Here is a 20,403-nt window from a genome sequence, read left to right as displayed (position 1 = left end):
GGAGGCTCTGCGGGTGCGCCAGCCTTCCCTGTTGCAAACAACAACAGTGCACAGCTGGGCCATCCCAGCATGTCACCTCCTTAGCAACAAAAGTAGCTGATACTTTCGGAAGACCTAGTAGAGACGGGCACTAGGATTCGCTTTGGCCATTCACTGCAGCATTTAACCCTCAAAACAGGCCTGAGAGTCCTCTCCCCACCACTGGCCCAGAGAAGCAGAAAGCCACACACAGAGTAAGAAATAGATGCGCTTACATTTGCAATCCAGCAACACCCAATTATCTCAGTACTAGGGATCGTTAGTTCAAGACTAGCCTCGGCTGCACAGTAAGAGCCTACAAACTTTAAATAAATAAAAACACAAGGTGCCCACACAATAATAAAATATACATTAGATTAGAAGTCTGTCTCCAAAGGTCCTGTTTTCAGCCCGGCCAGTCCTGCCTCCTGCTATGCTTTCTAACTACTCCCTCCAAGTCACACGGGAAAGGGTGGGCTGTTTCCTTATGCCTCTGTGGGTGCTGCCCCTGCTCTCATGCTGTTCCTTTTCTTTCTGGAAAATTCTTTCTCACACTCATACATGCAAACTCTTACTTCAAGCCCGAGTGCAGGTGTCCTTCCTCTTCAGAGCATGTCTCCGTTCTCCTCTGAGGCAAGCCACCAGCCCCCCAGCTGCAAGCTGTCCAGAGACCTCTGCTCCCCCCGTGTGAACGCTGACCACACTGTGTTACCTCGGCTGTGTGTTTCTGTGCCTGTGGCCACATCACACCACATATTCTGTAAGCACAGACACGTCCTAACTCCCTGTCTCTAGCAGAGCATCGGACATAGGAGTAGGTGAGCAAAGAGGAATTGCTGGATGAGCGAGAATGAGAGTCTGTGGGCCAGCGGGGGCGGCTCCTACCAAGGACCATCCCACAATGGAGCCTGAGGCAAGTGTGGGGTGGTGATAGAGTTGGGGTAAGTTCTACAGTTAGGCTCAGACCCTGGAGAGGTTTTCCCTCCTGACGCACTCAGAGGCCCAGTGGCCCCCAGGAGAAGCTAGACTTGAGGAAGTTGTGTGATCAACAGGAAGAAAAGGAGGTGGAGTGTTGAGAAATGGAAGGAACCCCAAACCCAAGGGAGGGCCCCAAAAGAAGTTCAAGGAGGCAAGAACAGCACCTAGAGGGAGCCCCTGGGACTCTGCTGACCACTGTATCCAGAGAGTCAAGGCTGCGGCTGTTAACCCTCGCTCAGATACGATTCACTGTTTGACTTAGAGCCCAGAGATTTCACATCTAACACAGCCAATCTGTATTTAAATTCACTAAAATTAAATAAGAGTTAGAATCCAATTCTTGTCACATTAGTCACATAACTCTGTGTCCACACAGACACATGGAACATTCATTCCCATCTTTGTGGAAAGTTCTACAGAATAGAGCTGCTCCTGAGCCTCAGTTTTTTGAGATGTAAAATGGAAACACCAATGTTTTAAGAGGGTCGCTATGAGGATCAAAATGAGATAGACCATTGAAGAAGCCACGTGATAAACTGTAATCATAACTCAAATCTTTAAAAAAAAGATTATTCAAAATCTTTATATGTATGTGTAGGTATGTGCATATATGCATGTAGGAGCTTGTGGAGGCCAGCAGAGGGAGCCAGATCACCCGGAGCTGAAGTTATAAGTGGTTGTAAGTCTGACACAGGAGCTGGGAACTGAACTTGGGTCCTCTGCAAGAGCAGTATGTGCTCTTAGCAGCAGAACCTTCTCTCCCACCCGATGACTGCATATTCTGTGCTGCTCGCAGAGGGTTTCCCAGGTGATCATTTAATCCTCTCTATGACACAAAGATGTCATAGATACTGTTTTTTTTTCTCACAGGTGAGGAAACCAAGGCACAGAGAGCTTAAGGAACTTGTCCAAGGTCACATGCTAGTGAATAACAGTTCCAGGCCTCACATCTGACTCTATCCTGACGGCCATTCTATCCTTATGCCCCTAGCTAATGCTGCCCAGCCTCAGAAGTTGCCTTCCAGGCTTCAAATCTGGTGTGGACTGAGGGTCTTGCCTGTGGAGCAGCCTCAGCATTCCAGAGTGAATGAAGCTGGGGTTTGGGTGATTTCCATGAGGTTACAGAGGCAGTGGCTTAAGTGGGGGTGCCTGAGGCCCTGGAGGACAGTGAGGGTGAAGAGTCCATGCAGACAGCCCTTAGGCTCAGAGCTGAAGGCTGTGGGCAAGGCCTTGTCCCAGCATCTTACGGGCAGAGGATGTGTGGCTTGTCTCTGTCCATGGAACTCCCGTTGCCTGGCTACCGCCCACCAGGCTGCACTCAAGTCTGTCTGTTCACAAACTCCGGTGACGGCACAGGGAAGCCTCAGTGCGGCCATTCACCGACTTCAACATGCACATGTTAAGTACCTACTGTATGTGAGCACAGAAAGACACACCAGAACACAAGAGATAGAAGAGGCAGGCTGGTGAGGCGACCTCAGAGTGCCACCCTAGTGCCAAATGATTAGAGTGGAGGGGTTGTTGTAAAACAGCAGGGAGAGACTTTGGTGGGCCAAGGGGCCACACAGTGGGTGAGAGTCCACGGGAGGTGAGGGACAGACACGCCATGCAGGCAGAGCTCGTGTGGGAGTTTATTAAGATAAAGGGGGTGGTGGAGGGGAGAGAGAGATACAGAGAGAAAGAAGAAGAGGCAAGGACCAGCCTGCCTCTTCAGAAGAGCAGTGGGAAAAAGAGAGCGGGAATGGGTGGAGATTATCTCTTAAAGGGACCTTTTGCCCCTGCGTACATACATAGTGACATAGCAGCCACGGGACCCTGAGCTGGCCAGGATACTGCCTGGGTTCATCCTGCCAGGTGACAGGGACCAGCATAAGCCTGAGTCCTAACAGTGGTCACGTGGAAGACTAGAGTGCCTCTGTCACCGCCCAGCTCTCAAGCTTTCTGTGGGGACAAGAGCTAATAAGTGAACACACAGAGCAACATAAAACAAACGGTGGGAAGGAGACCACAGTGTGGGACAAGGCAGTGACCCGGCCTGGGAGCTGGGGGAGGGGCAGAGACAGGACAGGGCAGGCCCTAAAGGTCTTGTGCAGAATAGCCAAGGTTTGTCCTTTTCCCTCAGGGTTAGGAAGAAGATACTAGAGAACTCCAAACTTTCAGCCTTTGGAGAAGCAATTATGGCAGGACTCAGCTGAACATTGGGGCCAGTTAGGAGGCCCTGGAAGGCAAAGCTTCCATGTGGGTGGGGCCAGCCAGGGAGAGCTGTCACCACACTCTGTGCATTTGATAGCACTTGCTTCCTGGCCAAAGGTCTTGGCCACATGACCTTAGACAACAGAAGTCACTCAGCTTTGTCCTCGGGGTGAGTGGGATGTCCTGGTGGCTGTGAATGCACTTTGTCAGTTTTCAACTTCGACACAAATTTTCTCTGCTGGCGGTGAGGACACAGAGAACAAAGAACCCCTGTCCTCAGAGCCTGTCGCTGTACACGTGTGTACGTTTACCAGGGGCTCTAAGGGCCTGTTTGTGACAGACACACACATCTCCAAAGCACAAAAGCCTTTCAGCTGGCTTCTCTGTGCCCTTCTCTCATTGTCCCCTCTTCCCTGAGGATTTGGGGCACCAGTGACCAGGGAGCAGAGAGGCCAGGGGACCCCAGAGTGGACTACTTACCTGGTGCAAGGCTGTGAGGCCATCCTCGTTACACAAATCAGGGCTGACCTTGTTCTTCAGGAAGTAGCGTACTGCAAGAGGAAGGGACAGGAGTAAGGTTCCTGTCACACAAATGTGGGAACCCAGCAAGACGCCCTCCCCTAGACCCCAACACAAATGGTCTTGTTTACTCCCAACAGAAGGATAACAGGATGTCATCGGTGTCCCCATTTCACAGATGAGGAAATTGGCACAGAACCTAGGTTTTCAGTTGCCTGTCTTATCCTGGGTCACACATACAAGGGCTGACGACTGTCATGTCTTCCTCGGGGCCAGTCACTGATCTGAGCTGTTGGGGCCTTTGTTCTTGGCAGTGCTGGAGATGAGGCCTCGTGCATGCTAAGCAAATACTCTACCACTGAGCTACATCTCTGGCCTTTTTGTTGTTGTTGTTGTTTTGAGAGAAAGTCTTGCTAAGTACCCAGGCTACTCCGGAACTTGCTATGCAGCCCAAGGAGGTCTCAAATTTACAATTCTCAGCTTCCATCCAGAAGAGCTGGACCACAGGGGGTACACTACTCCTGGCTGAGATGAGAAGTTGGCATGGGTTGTCAATATGGAGCACTTTTTTTGTCCCCAAAGCCACACCCTGGAGTCTTCCTGACAGGGCAAGCATGGTCAACACATGTTCCTCTCCTGTATATGGAAATGATGCTGACTCCACCTCACGCGGGATTATATGGCATCAAGTAAGCTATGTCAGGGACTCAGCATAGTGGCCAGCTCATGGTTTGTAGGTATTTCTGGCTATGCCTGGTTTTATTACCTGCCTGCACCCTTGATGGCTTGCCAATGGGGTGTCAAATGGAGGGGGGTGGTAGAGGCTTTACTATCTCTGTCCTAGACTTTAGGTGCCCATATGCCCATCATATGCATGTGTATATGTATGTATTTGTGTGTGTCCAGAGGTGGTGGGTGGGTCTGGGAAGTGAGGAAAACCAGAGTATACACATGGTATTAGGGAGCCCCTCTCCCCTCCCCTCAGTGTCCTTTATCTTTGTCTTGTCTCACCCAGAATCTCAATATCAGCTAGAAGCCATGTGCAAAGGATAAAAGGGAGAGGCTGGCCTGTCTGCCTGTCTGCCTGTCTGTCTGCGGCTCCTTCCCGGGCTCAGCAATGGGGGCTTCACCCTGCTTAGCACAGAGGGATTCCCTCATTCCAGGCTTCAGCTATGTCTCTCTCCGCAGAAGAAGCTGCTCATAAGGTGAACAGCAGGGTCCACTGGGGTCCACAGCTCTCTCTTCTAGGCTTTCTAAAACACTAAATGGCCCTAGCCAGCAGGGCTGCCCCAGCTCCTCCCTGGACCCAGCTTCCTTGGTGGAAGTGAGTAGGAAATAGTGATTCTAGGCCAGAGGGCCAGACAAGGGGCAGCTCACATAGATGAGCTGTATATGCACACTGCTTTACAGGAAAGGTCACTGTCATGATGCTAATGAAGAAGGGGCATGCGACCTCGCAAGAGAGAGGAGCAGGCTGGCCATGCCCTGCTGAACCTCCTCCCACCCATAGTAACCACGAGACAAGGCCACATACCAGATACCTAAGGAAGCCAGTGTCACTAGTCAGTGGCTCATGCAGCCAGGCAGGGCTAAGGAAGTCTCCTCAATAATGCGCCTCTGGAGGAGGGAGCATGTTTAGGAGAAAGCTGTGGCATTCTGTAGGACAACCATCAATCAACAGCCTCAAAGGTGCCAGGAAAAAGACAGGGATAGACACCAGGGCAGTCTTCAAGGAGTAGGGGGTGAGGTAGCCACTTCACTCCATCCTCAAAGACCCTGCGCCTAGACCACAGCCCACTGCACTCTGACCTCAGCATGGACAGAGAGGCCTGTGTGAAGGGGAAGTTGAGGCCTCAACCCAGAATCACTGCACAGGTGTGACAGGACTTCTGGTCCCAGCAGGATCTTTCAGCTGCACTGCCCCCTATGGAACCACGAGCCACATCAGGCCATGGCGGCTATTTCAATAGGAATTAACAAGCACATAGAACCCAGTGTCCATCACTCTGCTCAGCAGCCACACGGGGTACAAAGTAGAAAGAGAAGTCATACGTGCCTATCTTCATAGAAAGTTCTAGGGGACAGTGTTGCTTTCAGGCACTGCAAATGGAAAACAGTTTCATCACAAAATGCTCAAACCTTTCTCTGTCTCCCCTCCCCCACTGCTCTGAGAATAGCATCCTCAAGCCCTGCCTTGGATGCAAGGTCTTCAAGATACAATTCCTGCTTCAGGTCACTGCCTTGCCCAATTTCACGGGACGCCATTCATATTGTGGTTTGGAGACTTGCTCCTCCCGAAGCTGAGCAGCGAAGGGCTTGTGAGTTAATCCTGCCCATCTGGCTCTCCACCTCCATTTCTTGAACTCCTAACATTTTCTGCAACAGTAGTTTGTGTCAGCTACAATAACCGCTCTTCCTCTGACCGCTGTGCTTCTGCATAGCCTATTCCGGTTGCCTGGAAGATTCAACTACCTCTCCATCCTTGCATAAATCCACCAATTCAGGCATGCATGCATCTATGCACCATAATCTAGGCACCTCCCTAGCATGCATCTGAGCACATGTGCAATGGTATACATACACACATACACATGTATACATATGTGCCCCATTCCTCATTCTTTAGATCTCACTCAAACTCTCTGGCCCCTTCCTGCTATACATACTCATGGATCCCAGCATCTCATGGACAATCATATCCCAGCCACACCCGTATAACTGGGAACTTACAGATTTTACATCTATCTGTCTGCCTGCTGAACACTAGGCCCAAGAAAGCAGGAATGGAACCTGGTGTTTATGACTCTCTTCCTAAAGCCTGACACACAGTGAACCCTGGGGAACTCCTCCAGGACTTTGACATCCTTGGCAGTTTCCTACCTCAGTTCAAAGACAGTCTTGGGGGTGGAGAGTTGGCTCAGTGATAAAAAGCATTTGCTGCCCTTACGGAGGATCTAGGTTCAGTTCCCAGCGCCCATGTGGCAACTCATAGCCATCTGTATTTCCAGTTCCAGGGGATCCAATGCCCTTCTAACCTTCTCAGATACCAGGTATAGATGTGGCACACAGATTTGCTTGTAGTCAAAATACTCACATAAAACACAAACAAATAAATCGTAAGAAAATACAGGCTCTCCATCTGAGACCACCACAGACCACCTTGAGTGCTAACCCCGGGGGACAGACATTTGCTACAACAGGAAGCTTTGCCCACATGCAGGTGCCTCCTACAGAGCTTGGCAGAACCGCTTAGTAGGTGGTTCTTGCCCAGGGCTGCTGGAGGAGATATGGCAAAGCCAGTGAGATAGTTCTCTCCATTGCGGCCTGGATTTGGAATCACCATGGACAGGCCGATGAGGACATTTCCAGAGATGTTTAACTGAAGTGGGAAGGACTGACTGTGAATGCGGATAGCACTATCTCATAGGCCAGGGTCCTGGACTGAATAAAACAGAGAAAGAGCTGAGGACCAGGGTTCATTGCTCTGCTTCCTGGCTGTGGATGCGATGTGACCAGCCACCTTTCTCTCTGGCCGCCATGCCTTCCCTTCCGCGATGGACTGCACCCTGGAAGCCAACCTAAGGGGCTTTGTCAGACGTTATATAAGAAATTACTAACACAGCCACTGACCACCCTAGGCCCAGCTTGTGTCTGGGCTGGCAATGGTGTCCTGAGCCTAACAGGTGGTTCTGGGGGAGGGAAGCGGCCATTATGGCCCTGTCGGGGAAATGTTTCTAGAAGGTTCTGCTCACATGAGCAGATTCAGGTTGTCTAGTAGCTGATGGCTCAGGCTGCCTGTCCAGAAGACTCTCTGAGGCAGCAAATAGGCATCAGCCGCCAACAGCAGCATTTGCACAGTCATTATCGGGGGGCTCTCTGCACTGTGTGGGAGCCCAAGCCATGTAATTACCCTCAAGTCGGGCAGTTATTTTCATCCCGAGAAGTGGGACAAATCATCTCCAGCTCTAAGAAACCCTTAATATCCACGAGCCAAGGCTGCCTTGGCAGCTCTCACTAGGAGGCCAGAGCCTGGCTCTGAGCCCAGCTCCCGGAGCAAAGCCCCACTACCCTGCACACAGCCAGCTCCCCGTTCTCTGTGCTCAGCAAGAAGAGGGACTCTGGGCTTGTCTGCTCAGTGGTTTTTTTGTTGTTATTTTTTGAGCTGCTAGGATTAGAAGCCAAGGTTCTACTACTCAGATCCATGAACCAAGCTGATGGTTGCCATGGGGAGGAAGGGATGCTTCTGAGGCCAGCTGAACATCAGATAACCCCTCTGCCTCCTAGACAACAGGGTTCCCATCCCCACAAGCAGGACAGAAGAAACACAGCCTGGTGATGGGTCACTTACCCTATGTTCATCCCAGAGCAGCAGAGCTGAGCGTCACAATAGACTGTGGAGCACCCACTGCCTGTGACATGTCCTGCGGCAAGGTCTGCAGAGGCTTAGCTTTCAAGGGCCTACAGAGTGTGGCCCCACATAGGGCTTGCGTCTCAACCAACTCAGAGACCAGATTATTATTTTCATTTTAGTCAGTGTGAACGGCATGCTTTGAAGTTGCACATGACCTGTTCCGCCATCTGAGATCTTCCATTTACCTTTCTGGGTTCATGTCTTACTCTAGGGGCATCCTGAACAACGTGGGAAGGCAGATTGGGGTCCAAGGGACATGCTTTGTCTTCTAGCCAGGAGTGCCAGCTTCTCTCCTGCTTGCTGCACCTTGCTGCCCCTGCCCAGCTTTCAGGCTTGGTCATCAAGTAATCAGAGTGAACCATCGTTCTCAAGTACAAGTTTAGCTGTGGCCTTCAGCCTTCAGGTCCTTAGCTATAAAGTGGGGAGCAAAGGAGGGTTTCTTTTAAGGTGCTATGAGGATTTAGTAAGAGCAGGCCTAAGCACTTCTATGATCAGTTACTAAGAGACTAACCACTGTAACTGGCGAGCTACACCTGGGTCCTACCCGGGCTGGGCACTGGGTACTGGGGCTGTTCCCATGGGCACTGGGAATCATCCACAAGCTTTCAAACCATCCTCCCAGACAGAAGCAGCCTCTCTCCAGGGAGCTCTAACAAAGGCAGGTTGAAGACCACAGAGAGGCCTTGGAGGACATCCCTGTTCCCCAGTGGGCAGAACACCAAGGAGATGGCAAGAGGTGGCTCCTGCTCCCCTCCCCTCCATATCTTGCTCCTGGCACCCCCCTGCACTCCACCCACACCTCCCAGGCAATCTGGCTGGAATCTGGGCCAGCGGTACCATCTGCTCTTTCCTTTCTCCAGCTGCAGCTCAGGGCCGCATGGAGGCCTTCTCCGGAGGAAGCCGGGAGCAGCTGCCTTCGCAGGCAAAAAGCCTCACAGACGAGACTGCGCTTTCCTCTGACTACTGACCCACCTTGTCCCCTAGAACTCACGGCTTGACCGCGGGCTGGAGAGTGATCTGTAAGCTCAGGGGTGGGTCCTGCTCCTGCACCAAGGACTGATGCATGTGAGGAGACAGCAGGGTCTGCCCACAGCGGGTGGACCTTGAGCAAGATGCATCTCCCCAGGGTGTCCAGGCCCACCTGCTGCTATCTGACCTAACCAGATGGCTTGAAAGGGATGCTCATGGTCACCATCTCCTCTTCCCCATCGCTTCTTTTCCACTGCCTCATGGTGCTGCATGAACCAGTCTTTACTTTACCCTCCAGATCCTACCTGTTCCTTCCCCCATTGCTTGCTGATCCTGCTGCCCCGGCTTCTGTCATTTTTCAAAGCAACCAAAGCTGGACTCCCAGGCCCCACGCTCCTCATGGTATCACCTGCATCTGAAGCCTTTTCCTTTCCACCCTGGGCCAGCAAATCCTTCTTTGTCCTTCATATTGCAGTCAAAAGTCACCTCTCTATGGCACCCTGCCCTTCCATACTGCAGGAGCCTCTACTTCATGCCTCACACAGAGGCTTGCCCCTGAGCCCTGGGGATTATTTCTCATGTTGTCTTACAGACATGACCAAAAAAAGCAACAATTAGGGGTCAACAGACAGCAAGTGCCCTTCCACTGGCTTCCTTTATCCATGGGAGGAGACCAGGAGGCTGGCCTCAGGAGTCATCAGCCCTGCCTCACACGGTCTCTACTTCAGTTGGATCATTTCTGCTCCCCAAAACAATACTTCTCTCTCTCTCTTTCTCTGACTCCGTGCCCTCACACACTGTTTCTGTAATTCAGAACTGTAACAGTTATCAAAATTATCCTATTATTAATAAGAGCTTGGGAGTCAGATAGTAGGGTATGGACCTGGTAGATACAAAAAACGATGGAAAAAAAGCCCATCTGACCCTCCTCTATGCTTTTCCAAGATCCAAAATGGTCTGCAAAACTTCTAAGCCCCCTTTTTTCCTCCCTGTGTCCCTCTCTCTCCACGTGAGTCTTCTAAAAACTCTGTGGTTTATTCTGGTCATCTGAGCATGGACTTCATCCTCTAAATCAAGGTTCAGTTTATTGACAGTTTCGGGGGACAGAGCGGACAAATCTCCTGCAACACAGAACCAGCTGTGCAGAGCCTTGTGCTCTCCGAGTGTTTTCCAGGTATCACATCAACCAGTCCTCACAAGTCCAGACAGGACGTTTTGTACAGGACCCATGGCTACTGTACCTTTTATAGATGGGAAATTGAGACTGGGATTTGGGCCTGTCAGGTGATTTACCTACGTGTAGCAGGGAGGAGCAAAAGGCTTGATGTTGAAAAGATCCTTCTTTATTGAAAAGATCATCTTCTTCATTGTAATTGTTATTATTATTTGTGTGTGTGTGTGTGTGTGTGTGTGTGTGTGTGTGTGTGTGTGTGTGAAGGGAGGGGGCACGAATGCACCACAACATGCATGTGGAGGTCAGAGGACAACTCTGTGAGTTGGTTCTCTCCTTCTACCTTTACATAGGCCCCAGGGGTCCACCTCAGATTGTCAGGCTTGCGTTGCAAGCACCTCTACCCCCTAAGCAATCCTGCCATCCCAAGGCTTGGGGGTTGAACCCAGACTTGTTTGGCTCCAAAGCCTGCACAGTGAACCACAGTGCCAAAACACTGCCAAATTAAAGCCATGGAATAGATGGCAAAAAAAAGTGCAAGGAAAGGTTAAAACTGCTGCCAACGGCGCTCGGTGTTCTAGAACATCACGTGGGAAAGAAGACAGTAATGATGACAGCGTCACTGCCGTAGCCTTGTTATTACCATTTGCAAATGAGGTCCCCAGGCACAGAGGCTGACATTTAGCCTGAGGTCACGTGGCAAAGGAGAGGCAGCTTTGCAAGAAGCTCCAACACATAGTGCAACCTCTTGTTTTTTTAGCCTGGGCAGACCCCACACAACCCCTAATTCCAAGCACCTTGGTGTCCTTCCTCCAGCTGTCGCATGCCCCCCCTTAGGGACTACGCCTCCTCTGTGGAAAATCCTACCCAAAGCGATCCTGTTTCCCTTCCTCCACATGCCAAGAGGACTGCAGTGGGTCCAGCCCTCAGCCCTGGACACTCAGAAAGCAAAGATACCCTAGCCTTTATTTCACTCTGCTTGCAAAATCACTCCACTGAGCAGTTTCAACTTCCCACCCACCATCGCTCATCCCTGGAGCAGAAATAGCCAGAAATAGTCGCTCCCAGGGAAGCATGGTTTCCGCAGGCTCGGGGCAGAGACTCAGTCAAGTGTTAACGGTGGCTTCTCAGTGAGAGATTCAGTACAGCCTCTTCTGGCAGTTTCCCGGGGTCCTGGGGGATGAGTCAGCCCTGGTGAAGAGTAGCCCAATGTCTTAGGGATCCGACTGCTGTGAAGAGACACCATGACCACGACAACTTTATTTTAAAAAGATGTATGTATTTATTATGCATACAGTCTCCTGCCTGCATGCATGCCTACACACTAAAGTGGGCACCAGATCTCATTATATGGTTGTGAGCCACCATGTGGTTGCTGGGAATCAAACTCAAACCACTCGAAGAGCAGCCAGAGCTGTTATTTTCTGAGCCATCTTTCCAGCCTGCCCATGGCAACTCTTATAAAGGAAAACATTTAACTGGGTGGCTTACAGTTCAGAAGTTCAGCCCATGATCATCACGGTGGGACAAGGCAGCATGCAGATAGACACGGTGATGGAAAGAAGCTGAGAAGTCTACATCTTGACTCCAAGGCAACAGGAAATGATCCAAGACATGGGGTGTGGCTCGAGCATATATGAGATCTCAAAGCCCGCCCACACAGTGACACACTTCCTCCAACAAAATGAGATACCACAGTGACATACTAACTCCAACAAAGTCACACCTCCTAACAGGGCCATTCCTTATAGCTTATAGGGACCAATTACATTCAAACTACTACACTTGGAAGATTCTGGCTTCCCTCAGAGTCATGTCCCTAGGCCCAGAAGCCAGCCCCTTTTCTCCCCAGACATCAGTCGTTCAAGAAGAGGAGATACGAGCGAACAATAAATATCAGTGATTATATGGGGTGAATACAACTCTCACCAGCTACTGGTGGGAGGGGAAAGGGTATGGCTGCTTTGGAATAAATATCAAATGACTGTGTGACCATGTGACCCAACAACTCTTCTCAGTGAACTGACCTTGTGTGTTCACACAGAAACTCACAGATGTGGGCAAGGTGAAGCAGCCACATGCCAGTAACACCAGAATTCAGGAGGATCATGATATCCGGGCTAGCCAGGACTACACACTGAAAGCCTATCGCAAACATCCCAAACAAGACAAACTTACACACTCATGTCTACAGCAGTAGTATTCATAGCAATCCCAAAGTGTGAATAACCTGCCTGGCCATCAGCCGATGCGGGGATACATGGAATCCCAGGTGATGGAATATTATTCTGTTGCAAAAGGAATTCTGAAAGCATCATGGTAGGCCACAAAAGCTAGACAGAAAAGATGTTATGTTACATGATGGTCCTGTGTACGTTGGGAGATGTCTGGAGCAGGCAGGAGCACAGGGGTGTGCCAGGATTGTGGGGCAGGAGGCAGGATGAAGCAACTGCTGGAGGCTAGAGTGATGCACACGAACCTGAATTAGACAGTAATGACTGCTGTGGAAGGCCTTGTACTAGAGACTGCAAGAGCACACACTTCAAAATGTCTGCCTTCAGTGGTATATGAGCCTTGCATTGGCTTGAAGATAAGAGGCGGGGGCTCCAAGTCAGGCCTGGGAGTTTGGTGAGATTTCAGTAGCATCGGTTCCCCTCATTATTGTACCCAGATGACCCAGAAAGGCCCAGTCCACAATGTACTCCCCCACCCCCACCCCGAGACTCCACTATCTGGCCTCTATCTACATCTCCCAGAATCATCCCGCCAACCACCATTGGACCCTTTTAGAACCATCCAGGACTCACCATCTCTGTGCACCTCTGGGCCTCCTCAGGTGCTGTTCCCTCAACTTGCCTTTATTAACTTCCCTTAACTTTGGTAGTCATCGCTTAGCCTCCACATACCAACATCTTAAATGTCACCATCTCTGTGAGGACTCTGCCGCTCCTTCCTCCCACCCTCTGGGTCCTGGGCTAGCCAGGTGACTTTCCAGTGTGTTGTTTCTCTCCAGTCCTTGGGAAACAATGCTAGAAGGTACTCTGTATGGGTCTTTGTCTTTGCTAGGTTGTCAACTCTAGAGATGGGTGGGGCAGGAACACTGGAGGCAGATGGGGTAGGAGAGTCACCTTTTGCTACTGTAATACAGTTCAGGTTCCCAGTCAGTAACTGAGACTGCAAGAAGAAAGGCCCACGTAGCTTCTGCTCAAGTTGCAGAACTGACTGGAACCTGTTTTTAGGCTATTCTGCCTTCCCTGTGGGTTAGTAGTACCCACCCCCCCAAAAGGACCCAGGCTCTTCCATTTCAGAGAGAATCTTCATCCCTTGACTTGTGTCAAGTGGGCTGTTTCTCTCTTAGCATCTCTGATACTGTCTATATAATCAGGGCATGACAGCTAGGACCACTCCAGGCACGTAGCTACAATCTATTTTCTAGAACTTGCACGTCCAGGATATGTAGCTATACTGAACAAAGGGTATTGACAAACATTGATATTGGCTGCCAGATACTCTGCCCACGTGGAACTTACACCTAGTGTCAGGGGTGTGCAAGGAAAGCATCCAAAGCCCCTGTAGGAGGTGATCTGGTCTATCTTCTGCTAGTGATCGATAGACTGATTGATTAAAACAGACTCTTACTTTGTATCCCAGACTAGTTTTGAACTCATTTTGTAGACTGAACTGGCTTTGAACTACTAATCCTTCCCCTCCCAAGAGCTCAGAGAATAGGTGTGCACTATGGCGCCACACTTTCTTATGTGGAGAACTAGCTTGTGGGGCTAAGGGCTCAGAAACACTTGGCTGAGTTGAACAAATAAAATTCAATTTCTTTCTCTTAAAAAAAAAAGCACAGGTGAAGATTTCCAGAACACAGGAGTGCAAAGTTTGCAGTTCATCCTTCTTGGACATAGACATTCTCTCTGAAACCCTGGATGGGGCAGCAGAGGAAATGGCAATGTGTGAACAGCCTGCACCAGACAGATCTCTTTAAGTGTGAGAACTGCATCTAGAAACTCAATAGACATGCAGAACAGAGCTGTGAGTATGGCCTGTGCCTTCTTCCTCTCCCTTCCCCCTACACCTCCCCTGCTCCACATTCTATCCATTGACCCCCCCCCCCCCCCGTAGATATCTTGCTCCCTATAGCACTTAATCTCTGAGAGGGAGCCATGAGTCCTCCAACACAAGCCCAAGGCTTTCCTGTCCCTTCAGAAACACAGCCAACTTCAGCATCTCACTGATTCCAGCTCCAGATTCCCACCCCCTCCCCCAAGCTGTCAGCAGAAACCTTTCTGCCCCAAGCCCTGTCTGCAGAACCTCCAGTCAGCAGCCAGGGAACTCTCCAAGGTTCTGCCCTTGCTCAGCTCCCTTCTCTCGGGAGGCACCCACAGCAAATCCTTTTTCCTGGCTCCCTTTTGCCCTCCCAGTCCCATCTCTCTAGCACATGTCTCCTTCCATCTCTCCTGGACTTTTATTAAGTGGTCCAATTATTTCATTTCTCCAGGCAAGGACTGGACAAAAATATCCCCTACCTTCCAGGTAGGAGATATATACATATAGATCCTGCTATGACCTTCGGCCACCATCACAACATCTAACACAGGCTGAGGACGTTCAGAGCATGAGACACCGCGCTAAGATGCTGTTGCCCCAATCAGTCTCCAACATGGCCCCAAAGCGTAGAATCTGCAATCAGCCCATTCAGCAGAGGACTGGCATGATGTATCCCAGCTTGTTTTGCTAGGAAGTGTTGAGACTCGTTTTTCATCTGGCCAACTCTATTGTCACTAGTGCCAATCTCCAAAACTCCAGGGGAAAAGCCAGGCATTGGGGCTGCGGAGATGGCTTAGCGATTAAGAGCACTTGCTACTCTTCTAGTCATCCGAGTCAGGGTTTAAGTGTAGGAAGCCACTGGCTTCTGAAGGGAGCCCCTTCTCCAGCTTCCATTGTCCACATGGAGTCATGGCTCCGGTTCCATTCCGCTGCCCCCCTTGACATCTAGTCAGGCCCTCTTTGCTGTCTTTCTAGACTGTGTTCACGTCCAGGGGAACTATGCTTTGCATCTCCGTATTAGCACTGTGTTACGTGAACCACAAGCAGATCCCGCCCTGGGCTTCCACCTGTCGGGCTGAGAAGTATAATTTCTAAAACATTTAAAGTTAACCACATGAGGAATTGAAATCAAGTTTGTATCTTCCTTATTACTTACAGAAAAGGTGAAAATAAAAAGCACAGAATCTGGCTAAGGGGATGTCTTAGCATGAGGGCCTGAGTTCATCCTTTAAAACCTACATGGAAAGGCCAAGCACTGGGGCTGCGGGAACACTCTAGTGATCAAGAATACTTGCTACACTTCCAGGGAGCTCAAGTTTGGTGCTCAGCACCCATGTGGGGTAGCTCACGGCTGCCTGTAACTCTAGCTCCTGAAGCCCTCTTTTGGCTTTTGAAGGAACCCCCTTCCCCCCCACACACATGAGAGGGGGGATTTTAATTTTTAAAAATCTAAGCATGGTGGCATATACTTGTAATCTCAAGACCGGAAAAGCAGAGACAAGTAGATCTCTGGTGCATACTAGCCAGCAATCCAGTCAAAACTGGTTCGCCCCAGACCAATGAGGGACCCTATCTCAAAAACATGGTGGATGGGGCCTGAGAGATGGCTCAGCAGTGAAGGTCACTTGTTCTTTCAGAGGACTAGGTTCAATCCCAGAACTTACATGGCCACAATGGTGGGGGATCTAACACCTTCTTCTAGTTCCTGTGGGCACTAGGCATGCACACATATATACATGGAGGCAAAACATTGGTCCACATAATATATAAATATAAAACAAGCAAGCAAAAGCCAAGGTGGCTAACTCACACACACACACAAACACACACACACACACACACACACACACACCATAGACTTCACTAAAATCACAAATAGAAAGAAGTAACAAAAAAACCCAAACACATCAAAGCATGGGACATGATGCCTCCAATCCAAATGTTCATATTAGCATAAATGAAACAGTCTTTCCTCCCCTCTGCTCTAGACAGTAGAGATTTGCTTACTGAGAAGGAAAATCGTTCGGCATGTGCTGGTAACAAAGAGCAATGGCGTAAACACAACAGAGGGGCTAAAAATAAAGGGGTGTTCCAGTATAGAACAGGCGGACACACACACGGAGAAGGAGGGGGTGCCAACATTACTATGATGCAGAATAGAATTCTGGGAAAATAAGGAGGCGATGAACTTGAGATTGATCAAAACAGACATTACAAGGTGAGAGAGTCTCCCCTTGTGCTCCACAAGGCCAAGTTAAGTATAAACCAGAAAGCAGATCAAGGGCTGCCTGGGGCCACAGGTAGGGAAATCAGTCCTATCAGTTAGGAGATTCTGGGACTTGAACACATAACAGAAGACAGCAAAGCAGAAACTGTGAGTGATCAAGAGCAGGGTTATAGACACACACCCTGAAGAAAGGGTTAGAGAATGGGACTAGAGAAATGGCCTGGCTGTTAAGAGCAGGGGACCCAAGGTCAGTCTCAAGCAGCCACATCAGGCAGCTCACAGACTCCTGAAATCCCAGCTCGGGGGGATTTGATGCCCTCTTCTGGACTCTGCACACATCTGCACATGTGTACATACCTACACACAAATACACAAAATTAAAAATAAGAATAAGACCTTTAAGAATATAAAGTAGCAAGATTAAAGAATAGCCAGCTATGGGGCAAGTAAGATGACTCTGTGGATGAGCAAACTTGCCACCAAGCCTGATGACAGGTTTGATCCTGGGACCCACATGGTAGAATGATAAAACTGATTGAAGAATGTTGTGCCCTGACCTTCACATGTCCATGGTGTATTTATACACACTCCACAGATAATAAGTAAATGCAGAGGCGTATATGTAAATATAAAGAAAATCGTCAGAGCTGGACAGAAACAGCTGCTTATAGCTCTGACTGCTGTTTGCCTACATTGTTTATGATCAAGGCATCTTGGAAGCAACTTACATGTCTAAACAATTGGCCACAGTGTTTGGAACATCGTGCATTGGGATGTTCCAAGTTGATATCTGAGAGGTTTTTAATGGCCTAGGAAGATATTGACACAGAATGGGAGAACGGGGAATGCAAATACACACAGACACACACAGTGCGGTCTTGGCTGGAGAAGCGGCATGTGTCTCACACATCCACACAGTCATCACTGGAAAAGATGAAGACACCAAGTCCTCTGTGACGTGTGTGCTACGGGTGCCAGTGTTTGCTGAGCATTTTGAGATCTGTGGAGATGGCCTTTAGAGGCAGAAGTTTTCATTTTCATGACAAATGACGAAAACCTCCACAGGTTAGACAAGAGCTGAGGATTGTGCTCATCCTTACACATCGCTAGAGTAGAAACGACATTTCACGCTGACTGATCCCTCGGAGGAGGAGACAAGAGCTGAGACTTCTGTGTTGGGCAGGAAACCCAACAGCGATGATAAACAAAACAACAGTAACAAAACCTTAATATGTTTGTACAGTGCAGGGGTCAACAAACTGCTATTGCAAACTCAACCGGGCCTGGGAACTTGGGCTTGCACCAACTGAAAAGTTAAGAATGAGGACCCCAGAGAGTTTAGCAGAACACTCAAGAGACTAGGGAAGAGGACTGGGAGTTGGAGGTCGGCCTGGGCTATGTGGTGACTTCAAGACCAATGAACCTACACAGGGAAGCCCTGTCTGAAATAAACCAGAGGAAAAATGAAGAATGACTTCCATTTGTGTGTCTGTTTGCACATGTGTGTTCGCCAGAGGACAACCGCAACTGTCATCCCTTTTGTTATGTTAAGGCAGGATCTCTGGCTGGCCTGGGAGTCTCCCATTAAGCTAGGTTGTCTGTCCAGAGAGCTCCAGGGATCTGCGTGTCTCTGCCAATGCCAGGCTGATGAGCGCATGCTACCATGCCCAGCATTTTTTTAAGGGGGCTCTGGTGAAAAAATTCAGGTCTTCCTGTTTGCAAGGCAAGTGACTGAGCTATCTCCCTGTTCCGGGTTGCTACTTTTGAAGTGGTTGAACACATCAGACAGAGTGCTGCGTGACATATGAGCAGTCCGTGAAAGCCACTGTGGTGAGCTAGCCGGAGCTAGGGCTTATAGGTTCTCACTGTCTTCCGTGGCTCTTCTGCTCCAGCAGCAGGACTCGGGTGAAGAGACACCACATGGCATACACAGCCTAAAAGATTTCTTTTTTTTATTTTTAGATTTTATTTTTCGAGACAAGGTTTCTCTATAGCTGTGAAACCTGTCCTGGAACTTGCTCTGTAGACCAGGCTGGCCTTGAACTCACAGAGATCCATCTGTCTCTTCCCCGAGTGATGGATTAAAGGAGTGTGCCACCACTGCCCAGCTTCTAAAAGATTCATCTGCCCCTTTAGAAGAACCTGGTTGGTTCCAAGTGTGATGCTTCGCGAGTAACAAAATAAGTTCCAAGTTACGGTCTAAGCTCTCAAGTACAACAATGGTCTCCCAGTTGCCAGTAGGAGGGAGAGAAATTGGCTACCTGTCCCAGATGAACCCAAGATGGAAGGCAGGCAGGTACAGGTGAACCAGCTTTATTTCTTCACTCGCCTTTGTCACCCATCTCTCTACCCCAGGGCCCCTTAGCCGCCTCTCACCTCTGCAGCAGCCGCACTTCCTGTCAAGAGCAGGGTTTTCGGAAAGCTAGTGGTTCAGCTGCAGCTGCAGAGAACGATATTTTTATCCAGCCTCTGTTTCCTGTTTGCCGGCTGGGGGGTTTTGTTTGCTGGGGTTAGGTTTAGCCATTTCTGATAAAGACTGGGCTTTCTTGTCACATCAGAACCGAGAAGTTGGCCTCCTAATCGAATCTGCTGCCAGCTCCCCGGGTCCCTGGCCCACGCATCTCCCCTCCTGCCACACAACCTCCTGTGGCTCTGAGACAGCCATCTCAGCCTGTGCAGGAGTAGAAACCAGGGCAGCTGGTGGGCAGAGGGGAAACCGGGGCATCTCTGCTGCAGGAAGTGGAAAAATCCACTCTTATCAGACAGAAACAGCTAAAGAGACACAGCAGCCTGGGGGTGCTGCTGCAGCCGGGGGGGGGGAGCGGGGGGGGCAGCCTGCAGTTTCCTGAGCTGCTGAATTCCATTGTCCTCAGCCTACCCTAGTTCAGAGATAACAGGAACCAAGATGCAGGCATAGTCAAGTGCAGGTCTTGGATGGGGTCTGAGAATGCCCTGAGCTCTGGAAATGGGAGGGTCATTTGGATGCTCCCAGCAACAAAGATGGCAGAGATCTCAGCCTTCGCGTCCTCACAGCACAGGCAGATGCAAAGACAGAGACAGTAGTGACTAACAAGAACCCACATTCATTGAGCACTTTCTGCAAGCTCAACCCCATGTCTAGCACACGTAGGGATGGTCTTCTTTAGTCCCTTCATCTACCTCAGGCAGGAGTTAGGCAGAAGCGAGGCAGGAGCGAGGCAGGAGAGAGGCAGGTATAGGAGGTATCCCTGTTTTTAAGCAGGGAAACTGAGGCACAGGGAATCTAATTCACTTATTCCGATTTACTATCTAGCAGGAAACTCCAGCAACCCCCGTAGGACTTAGAGCCCCAGACACCCCTGACTTTCCCTTGCCCACAGTTTCCCGAATGGCCTTTAACTGGGGAATTCTTCTCTGAAGCCTCCAGCTGACTCAGGGTTTGTCTCCACCCACAAGGCTGGGTTGTCCACACTCTGCACTAGTGTCTTTCTGGTTCCAGCAGGATACCTCAGGCTTCCTACCCTCCTGAGCTTGGGGTCACTCTGGCCTGGCCTGAGAATGGCTGTCAGCAACTCGTCAAAGTTCCTGAAATCACAAGCCTGGCACATTTCTCTCCTGTCCAAATGCCCCTCGCAGCACCTGTGGAGGGAGATGTCCCAGTGGGTAAAGGCACTTGCTGCCAAGCCTGACACCCTGAGTTGGACCCCCAGGGCCCACAAGGTCGAAGAAGAGAACTGACTTCTAAAAGCTGTCCTGACCTCGACACCCACACCATAGTATACATGTGCATGCACACAGGTACACACACACATGCTCACTGATAAATAAATTCTAAAGAAAAAGCAGTTTGCAACTGCCTCTCCCTGCCCTGGGCTAGTTTTGGTA

At 49.9% G+C, this 20,403-nt stretch overlaps 1 protein-coding gene across 1 annotated transcript in view; it reads right to left on the bottom strand.

The window, feature by feature from the left end:
* Window positions 1–20,403, bottom strand: part of Ppp1r16b (protein phosphatase 1 regulatory subunit 16B) — a 92,142-nt gene that overhangs the window by 19,067 nt on the left and 52,672 nt on the right. Inside the window, exon 3 of the mRNA XM_075962889.1 lies at window positions 3,670–3,740. Within this exon, the coding sequence (XP_075819004.1) occupies window positions 3,670–3,740 (71 nt within the window). The remainder of the gene's footprint in view (window positions 1–3,669; window positions 3,741–20,403) is intronic.

The sequence above is a fragment of the Microtus pennsylvanicus genome, chromosome 2, assembly GCF_037038515.1.
Source record: "Microtus pennsylvanicus isolate mMicPen1 chromosome 2, mMicPen1.hap1, whole genome shotgun sequence".
NCBI lineage: Eukaryota > Metazoa > Chordata > Mammalia > Rodentia > Cricetidae > Microtus > Microtus pennsylvanicus.
This window is presented reverse-complemented; position numbering and strand designations above follow the sequence as displayed.